The following is a 9270-nucleotide window of genomic DNA, read 5'->3' on the forward strand; positions in this document are numbered from 1 at the left end:
GTTGCCTTCTCTCTGCAGTCAGAGAAGTAGGCCACCTGTACTAGTGTGTTCTTTCCCCCACCATAAACCCCACTGCCCCCCCTCTTCCTCACCCTCTGCGAAAGCAGCTCTCAGTGCAGACTCTTTCTCGGCCAGGGGGAGTCTGGTACCTCTAGTGATGGAGCCCAACTGACTAAGTGGATGATGCGGCAAGGAATGGTGAGATCGTGGAGCACCAGCAGGGAGGAAGGAGGCTGGTGGCACTGGCACAGCATGTGAGGATGCACAGCAGACATCAGCAGAAACTGCAAACTGAAATGGAGCAACCATGGTCTCAGCCAGTAGTGGAGACCAGGGTTGGGAAGGAAGCAGGCAGAGTGTCAGTCCTTCTTCAAGTAAACATGTCTGTAGGAAAAAATCCAAGGAGCTCTGAGGCCAAGAGAGCATGTGCCACTCTGAGATAGAGGATGGCCTGTTTTGGGGTGGGTGGCTGGGGCAGAGGCACTAGCCAGTGGAGGAAGGTGGCTGCCATTCACAATTTATTCCCCCTGCAGCCTCTCCTGCTCAGCATGAGCTGCCCTATTTAGAGGAAAGCACATTCCGGCTCATGTTCAAGGCCTCCCCCTCTAGGCAAAGTGTCTGAGCCTTCAGGCTGTTGAATTTGTTCTTTTGGCAGCTCCCCTCAGGCACACTGAGGCTTTGACACACTCCCAGGTCCGAAGCTAGTTCGCCTGTCTTCCTGAAATAGGCACTGCTCAGACTGATGTCTGCTCTAGGAGGTTTCCCCACATGCTGTCCAGTTGGCTTGAATGCACTTCTACCCCAAAGAGTTCCTCTCTGGGTAGACAAAGCCAGTTCACTTCGAAACTTCCCTAATCTCACACATCCTCTTCCCTCCCCATTCATCCATCTGCCATCCTTGGTAACTGTCTGTACTTGCTCCCTTAGTTTGGGGAAATCTGCCTGTCCTTGGTAAGAAGGCATTGCTCTTTTTCTTGGTCTTGCTGTTTTCCTGAGAGCAAGGGAGCGATACATATTAGGGGACAAATAAGTTCCCACAAATATTCTCTCATGCCTGTGCTTGTGGAGCCTCAAGCAAGGACTGCTCCTTGCTCAGCTTTGTTCAGGAGCTCATGCCTGGAGAAAAGGATCTGGGGTTTTGAATTGGGCTTGGTTTCCTTCAAGGTTATCTCTGTCCACTAGGAAGGTATCTCTTTGCTGCTTAAATTGGCCAGGGACATGAAGTCTTCTGAGCTAGCCTTGTTCCTACTGGAAGTAAAATTTACTTTAATTGTAGAGGACTTTCTCTTTGATGGGTCTGTTTCTGTAGTTTGGTGTGATGTCAAATGCTGCTGTGCTCCATGATCCTACCAGGGAGTCACTTCTTGGCAGGTGTCTTTCCCCCTTAATGTGGTGGCAAACTTGGCACATCCAATATCTTCAGCATCACAGACTTTGACATCAGACCTTCAGTGGTTTGTAGAAGGGAGGAGGTGCGGAGAAAAACACGTCTCTTGTTCTCTGGCTGCCTAACACAAGCAGCCAACTTCCACCTAGTGAGTCCTCACCAAAAGGGAAAGCCTGGTCCAGTCCTAATACCCCAAAGCCAACCACCAAACCCCAGATGCTTTTAATGGCATTTATCCTGGAAACTATGTGTGTCGGGGCGTGGATGGGGCAGAGGAAGCAGGTGAGCGGTGGCATTGGTAGCTGGGAGAGCTTTGCAGTGGCACTGGCTGGATTCGGAAGGGCCTGAGCTGGCTGAACAGTGGAGCGAGAGGGTTAGCTTTTGGGCTGGGCTTTCTGTTTGCAGACTGGGTTTCCTGTAACATCCTCTCTTTTCTTGGCCTCATCGCTCTCTTTCCTTCTGTCCAGGTGCCAGTTCCTCAAGCCAATTTCATGGAAGACATAGAAAAGTGGCTCTCCACTGACGTGGTAAGTGAGGGGCTGCTTTCCTGGAGCCAGCAGTCCTGCCAGAGTTGTCTGTGGGGCTGGATTTTAGGCAGTGTACAGCAGCGCTGGCACTGCTGAATGTGTGGCACAGGCTGCTTGGAGAGAGCAGGGGAGGAAAAGCCAAGGACACAGGGTCTGGGGTACCACACCAGTATAATTAGCCTTCCGGGAGGCATAGCTAATGAGCTGAGGCTCAGGGCTGCTATAACATGTCTGTACAGGGGAAGCGGGGGGGAGCGCTATCCTGTCTCCCTCCCTGCAAAGAATCACATCTGTGGAAGTGCCTTTGTCTACCTCGCTTATAACTATGCCCTTCTCCTTCCCTAGGGGGAGTCAGAGGATGCAAAAGGTGTCACCAGCGAAGGTAAGGCTTGCCAGCCAACCCCCTTCTCCAGCTGTTCCTGGCAGCACCTTGGCTCTTCCACAAACCTCCCCCCTTGCTAATGCTCTGCTCTTCTCTGGCCCCAAGAGTTTGACAAGTTTCTGGAAGAGCGAGCGAAAGTTGCAGACCGGCTACCCACTTTGTCCAGCTCCTCAGCAGGGACATCCGTCTCCCCTCCTGCTGCCAGCCATCATCGGAAGCAAGCAAAGGAAGACGATGCTATGTTTGCCTTGTGAATGCTACAGACTGGAGTGCTGTGGAGCAAGAGGCTGTGTGTGCTGTTTTGCTTGCCTCTGACCAGGGGCCAGCGGGGGAAGGACTCTGTCCCCTTCCTCCACTCTTCCTGTTTTCCCTTTGAGTTGTTCTAATTTTTAAGCTGCTTTCAGATTTCAAATAATCTTTGTTGTGTTTAGGGATGTCACACAATAGACTTGTGAAGGGGGTTTTCAAAGCTGCTAGAGAACGTGGGAGTTCAGTGGGCTTTTTTTTTTTTTTTGGTACAGTGTGGGCAAAGTAGAAGCACCTCCCTATCCTCCTCTCCAGTGAGGTAGTTTCAGATCTTGCCCAGGACACAGGAGAGGCTGCAGTCTGCTGCTGAAATCATTCCTGCCTGCCTCTTTCCTTGCCCCGTCCCTGGAACAGATCTCCAGCCCTCTGCCTGCCACTGTTAGATTGGAAAGCGGGATGCAAAGCATACAGGTGGCAGAGGAGGAACACTAATGCTAGAGGGGCCCTGTTGCTCTAGTCTCTCTTGCACAAGTGCTTGTGGTATGCAACACCTTCCCACTCACAGCCCCTTCTCTTCCTCTTCCTTTCCTCCCCCTCCCTGTCAGCTTATCCAGACTCCTGCCCACAGCCCGAATGTTTCCGCTGCACGACAGCCAGTTACCAAAGCCCTTGGCTGCACGCGGGGCTTGAGCTGCCAGCGGTGCCCCAGGCTGAAGGGGCTGTCTGCTGTGGGGTAGGATGTGCCTTCAGAAAGCTCTTTGCAGTTAATTTAATTCTCCCATTATTATACTTTCCTCCCCTCTCTCTCCGATGCGATCCCACCTCCCTCTCTCGCTTCCACTGATGCTTTCCACCACATCGTGCCGCAGTGCGGGGGGGTCCCTCTGAGCCTCTGATCAGGCCAACGGTATGAACTCCCCCGGGGTAGCTGTGTGTGCTGGGGGCAGAGAGCTGGGTTCCCTAAAGCGGGAGGCCCTTGCGTAGGCACTGCTATACCAGCGAGAGCATGCTGTTGCTGGGGTAGCTTGTTCAGCTGGTGAGCACGGAGGTGAAGCGAGACATCAGCCATCTCACACCAGCAAAGCAGCCCTGCCAGGAGCTCCGTTGCTCATGGGGAGAAGACCCCTTCAGAGCAAACCACACACGCCGCCCCCTTGGAAAAGGCAGCCAGGGAGGAGGGTGCCAAGCCCGGGGCTCCTGCTTGTGGGGTTTCTTGTTGAGCGTGGGAGAATTGCCTTTTTTTTATTGCACATTAAAGGAGCAAAGTCTTGAGCCTCCCTTGAAGATACGCGTGCGCTGTCAGTGCTGGCGTGGGGAGGGGAGGGCCCCGTGGGGGAGAAGAGGGGCGCAACCAGGCAGCCACATTTGCTCTCCATGAAAAGGCAAGGGCACTGTGGTGCTGAGATGAGGCACGGCGTGGGGGTTGAGGGTGCTGCGAGACAAGGCAGGCGCTCACTGCTTTTTAGCACAGTCTCCTGGGGAGGTGACATCTCAAAATAGCAAGAGGGCGAGCTACCTCCTCTCCTTTCCCTCCCTGCCTTGTGACCAGATCCGAATACCCACCTTGCAGCCCATAAATCCTTAAAGACAAGCAGTTGCCATTTCTTGGGATCCACAAGTTGTCCCTGTGCCATCCCCTGGTGAAGGATTCTTAAAAGGAGGTTGAAAGTGTCATCTGAGCCCCAGGCTTGTAGGAAGAAGTTAAATTAGCTGAAGTTGTCCAAACCTCAGCACCTCCCTCTCCCCCTGCCTGCACTTGGGTCTCAGCTGTACCCAGCTCGGGCAGAGGCTTGAGGAGCAAAGCCAGGCTGCAGCTGGTGGCAGCGGTGCTGGAAAAATAGCAGGGTGCTGCGTTTTCTCCTCTGTAAGCACTTTTGGGATGGGAGGAGGCTTTGTGCCTTCTTCAGCTTTCCAGGGTGGGCAGCACATACTAACCTTGGGCAGTTTGTCCCCTGGAAAAATGAATTGCCGTTTCCAATTCCACTGCATTCCCAATGGCTCTGGGAGGAACCAGGGGAGACACCCCCTCCCTTTCTGAACCAGGTGGTATTATGTATTTAATATAACCCTCTGAGCAGCAGTCCTCAAACCAGGGTGTGCATGTTATCTTTTGGAGGTAGTGGGGAGGGGAAAGCCCAGACTAATGAGTCTAAAAGCTGCCCCATCTTGCTCCTGAGTCTATGGGTGGCTCTGCTGGAGGTTGCCTGAAGCTAAAGGGTCGTGGCTTCATCCCTGAGCTGCTCCGCCTCCTGCAGCCAGTCCTCCAGCAGGACTTCAGAGTGCCACAGGACCCCACGCTCCGCACCAAAGAAGGGCTTAGATCAAACAAGGCATGCAAAGCACTTTCTCTCTGAAGAGCACAGCCTAAGAGCTGTGGGTTTCTGCCCTACCAACTGCATGAGAGTTTCATGTGGCAACCACGGGTTTTGTTTTGCTGGGGAGTGGCACAGCTGCAGACCTGTATCACCAGTCCATTTTTATCACACTCGCAGCTCCCTGAAATACCCTTTTTTTTAATCTCCAAAGCATCCTTGTCCCAGCAGATGCTGGAAGTGAAACCTGGGTGGAGGGGCTGGGTTTATCCACGCAGCGCTGGCTCTGGCCCCTGCTGTCACCCCTGTAGCAAGCCCAGAGATGAACTCAGGTCCCTGGAGAGCAGGAACTTCCCCCCACCCCAGCCAGAGCAGGCAGAGCTTGCACCAAAGGCTCTGTGCTGGGAGCGTGGCCTTCAGGAGGACACTCAAAGGCAAGGGACCACGAGGACCCATGAGCTACAGGCCAGCGCAGCATCCCCCCAGTGCTGCAGACCTGCAAGGGCAGGTCCCTCCTGCCAGACAGGACTCCGAGCTGAGACACAGGGGTCTGAGAGCCCCTGCAGCTTCCCTCCTGCGAGCCTCAACAGAAAAAGAGAGAACAAGGAGGAAAGGCAAAAGAGCCAAATGCTCAGGGGAACCTCCTGGAGCACATGCAGGAGCAGACACAAGAGCAGCGGGATGATGGAGCTCAGGATGGTGGGTTTTGCAATTGTGGGGCCAGAATGGCCGCTGGAACAAGGGGCCCAACACCCAAACCCTCTTACCAGTGCCTGGATTCTGCTGGGAAGGGAAGGCTTCTGGTGCCCAGTCAGCATTTGTGAAGGACACCACGCCGGTGATGTTCTGAACACTGGTTAGTGCCCCAGCAAGCACTTAAAGCTCTTGGTGCCTCCAGCTCCCTCAGTGCATTGCCTGCGGCTTCCCCTGAAAGAGAAACGGTGCCATTCCCAAATGTATACCCCAAACACGGGGAGTTCAAGCTCCTCCTTGCCGCCCACGGGATGCCCTGAGCCCACCTCAGGGTAAGAACCCCTTCTCCACCCTCACCTTGTTTTCTCCCTCCCCAGAGAGCCGGCACAGGAGCTGGAGAAGAGAGGGGGACCATCTCCAAGGAAGACTTGAGCACAGGGGAATTGTCTCGTTGCTATTTTCATCACAGGGCGAAGAGGTGGGAAGGGTTTTTGGTGGCTGCCAAGTAGGGTCAGTTTGAAATGGTGACCACCAGGTGAAAATCCAGAGTGCTGGTGCTGCTGGTGGCCCCCTGGGCAAGCCTGTCCCCTCCTCACCACGCAGCCAGCCATGGTCGTGGTGCTCTTTGCTGCCGGCCACCCAGCGCAGAGAGTTATCCTATTGGGCTGACGCCTCTTTTTTTCAAGCAACTGAAAATATGAAGAAGGAGGACGAGGGCATGGAATCGTTCCATGCCCAAATTAGTGCTGTCGTACTTGTTATAGGTTGTACCAGCAGCAGCTTGAATGACTTTGCAAGGTTTCTTTTGAGGAGGAACTTGGAAAAAAAAAAACATGCCAGGTCCACAAGAGATCATTTTAAGTAGAGGCCAGGTGTTCTGCATTAGTAAAAACTGCTTTATGATTGCAAAAGAATAAAATGACAGCACTATAAAGAATTCCTTTACATGCCTTTCCCTTTTAAAAGCGTTTCCTAGTGTCGCTATTTTAAAAAGAAATAACGCTGTCTGCTCGCCTCTGACCAGCAGGTGGCTGTGGTCCCCCGCACACTCAGCCTGAGCTCCACCAACCCCCGAGGACAACCTCTCCCTTCCCGGGGAGCTGCCTAGCAGGCCATGCAACCACCAGAAACAAACCAAACCAAAGTTTTTCCTCATTCTAAGCATGATGCTGCAAGCCTTAGCCCAGCGCGGACCGAGATGGCGACCGCTCCGAGAGCACACATTCAGGCGTTGCGGCTGCACGGGGGCCGGGGAGAAGCGCTTGCACCGTGTCTAAGCATCCATTAATAACGACGCTGGGAACAGGATCCTGACCTGGACAGGTATTTTGCATGACCCAGACCAGTTGTTTCTATGTAAGCTGAAGGAAGGCGTGACTTCCTTGTACTGGGTCAGAGTTGCTCCACATCTCTAAAAAGCAAATATGTGCTGGAAGTTAGTAAGAATTTCCATGATGTTTGGGTTGTGTGGTTCTTGGCATACCAGCATCGCATTCGTAGAGGAAAAAAACCCACATGCTTCTCTTTTACCTACTACTAACCTCCAAATAGTATATGATTTTTTTTTTTAAAGAGGGGTCTACAAAAATATATCCTGATTTCCCACAACGTCGTCTCACAAATTAGCACGGGAGTGTCCCACACTAGTACACTGGGAAGGCTGTTCTCCATCCCGCAGGACTTGCATGTTGCTCTGCCATGTCAAAACTTCTCCAAAGCTTATTGTGGATAACAAGATTCCCCCTTCTTTCACAAAATGAGAATAAAGCTACTTCCCCTTCCCTTCAGTTCACTGTTAGTGGTGCTGCTTAAGGCAGGTGGAGATGCTGAGAAGGGACCTACGGTGGGGACCCAGTGAGCAGCAGAGAGGGGGGTTGTGAGGGAGGCAAACATTTCTGTGGGTAACTCGTGTATCTGAGGAGGGCATAAGCAAATGGAAGCACAAGAAGAGAGGAAAGACACGAAAAAAAGGAAGGAGGACAGGAAAATGTGCAAACACATGAGAGGAAAAGTAGGGGCCCCAGTGCTCAGGAGCAAGGAAACAGAGGTTGCTGGTGGCCAACAGTGCAACACAAGGAGTTGTACTGGCAGCCAGTCTGGGTTTTTTTTCTGTCTCTCCTGAAGGTACTTCACAAACCACACAGTCAGAGGTGACCCCTGGCACCAGGGTGATGCCAAGGTCGTTGGTAGCCCGGAAGAGAGTTCTCTTTCATTGGCTTTTAGGGCACCCAGAGCATCCCACCCAGCAGCTCTGTCGCCTGTTGGGTGAAGAAATGTCCCTGTTGCTTTGTGTCAGTGACTGGAGAAACCTGAGAGACGGAACAGGGACTCAGGGGCATGGGCTGACAGGCAAAAGCTTCCTCTTCCCGATCTGCCGTCGTCCTTGCAAAATCTTGTGTGTGTGAGGGTGTACGGGAACCGCAGCAGATTCGGACTGCACAAGCGGGCAGATTCACTTCCCCCTCCCGGCAGGGTCACCAGCGATCAGAGGGATGGAGATGGGTGAGGGGGGACAGGATCGCTCCCCATGGGTGGGAGAAGTTCACTGCAGCACTGCCTCCAGCAGTGTTCCTGCAGGGCTGGACCTTGGCCCTTGCCGGGAGCTGCTGGCTGGGGGGCACAGGGATGTTCTGCTCTGCAACAGCGAGGCTGGGGGCTCAGCCCTGGGGAGGAGACCCCCGGGGAGAGGGGCTCTGCAGCACGGCTTTTCTCTGGGGGGATCGGTAATTCTCTCCCAGCACTGAAAAGCTGCATGTGCCGTTCTTCAGGCACTGTGTTTTCCCGGCTGATCTTTGGCAGAAAAGTGTGGATCAGGCACAAGGTGGATTTGACAGAGGGGTGAGGCGAGGACATGGCTTTCCTGCAGCTTTAGGGGAGGCTCTTTCTCCAGCACAGAATAAGCAGGAAAATCTGTGTTCAGAAAAATTGCTGCGAGGCATTTCAGTGGTATTTTTAGCTCCTTGAAGGAAAAAAAAAAAAGGGCCTTAAATACCAGACCAGTCTCAGTGGGAGATAGGTGCCAACTTCTCCAAGCTTCTTTGTACAATTTCAGTCCAAATAGAAAATAAAATAAAAAAAAAAAAGCCATGGTGCGGGTGATCTGCTGGCAGCAGTGCCCCTCTGCCTGTCCTGGCTGCCTCCAGGCAGGGACGTGTTTTGTGCAGCGATTCACACCACCACCCAGCAGCTCCAGCGGAGCGATAAGGGGGTGGCTCACCCCATGCCAAGCACCTTTGGTCCCTCTTGCCTCTGCCAGACCGCACCTGGCAGCTGAACACTTCAATATAAATCCCACGTTGCTCAGGTGCTCTTGTTAATGATTATTTAGCTTAAGAGCCGCAGCCATGGTCCCAAGGTCCTGCTGGGCCAGGCAATGCGCAGGGCAAGGGGGTCTGGACCACACAGAGCCAGCAGCCCCAGCTCCCCAGTGCCTGGGGTGCTAGGGAAGACCTCCCCAAAAAGGGGGATGTTCTTGCTCTTTCACACCAGCAGCTGCAGTCTGGAAGCACCAAGGTGCACAGGGCTCGCCAATGCTGAGCCCACCCTGCCCCTAAATGAAGGGCTTTGAAGAAATACCTGCCTGTCATAACCCCTCTTTTCTTATTCCTTCTCGTTTGCACGTAGTGTCACACTTTCAAAACAAAGCTCTTCCAAATAGCAGCTGCCTTGGGTAAATTCAGTCTTGCCTGCCTGATCTTTTGTAATTAGTGAAGAAAAAGGGGG

At 53.2% G+C, this 9270-nt stretch overlaps 1 protein-coding gene across 1 annotated transcript in view; it reads left to right on the forward strand.

Annotated features, from left to right (window-relative positions):
- Positions 1–3954, forward strand: part of TOM1 (target of myb1 membrane trafficking protein) — a 19529-nt gene extending 15575 nt beyond the window's left edge. Inside the window, exons 13-15 of the mRNA XM_009647803.2 lie at positions 1855–1914; positions 2260–2296; positions 2402–3954. Coding sequence (XP_009646098.1) covers positions 1855–1914; positions 2260–2296; positions 2402–2550 — 246 coding nt within the window. The 3' untranslated portion in view covers positions 2551–3954. The remainder of the gene's footprint in view (positions 1–1854; positions 1915–2259; positions 2297–2401) is intronic.
- Positions 3955–9270: the final 5316 nt, after the last annotated feature.

Source organism: Egretta garzetta, unplaced genomic scaffold (genome assembly GCF_000687185.1).
Source record: "Egretta garzetta isolate BGI_Z169 unplaced genomic scaffold, ASM68718v1 scaffold51, whole genome shotgun sequence".
Lineage (NCBI taxonomy): Eukaryota > Metazoa > Chordata > Aves > Pelecaniformes > Ardeidae > Egretta > Egretta garzetta.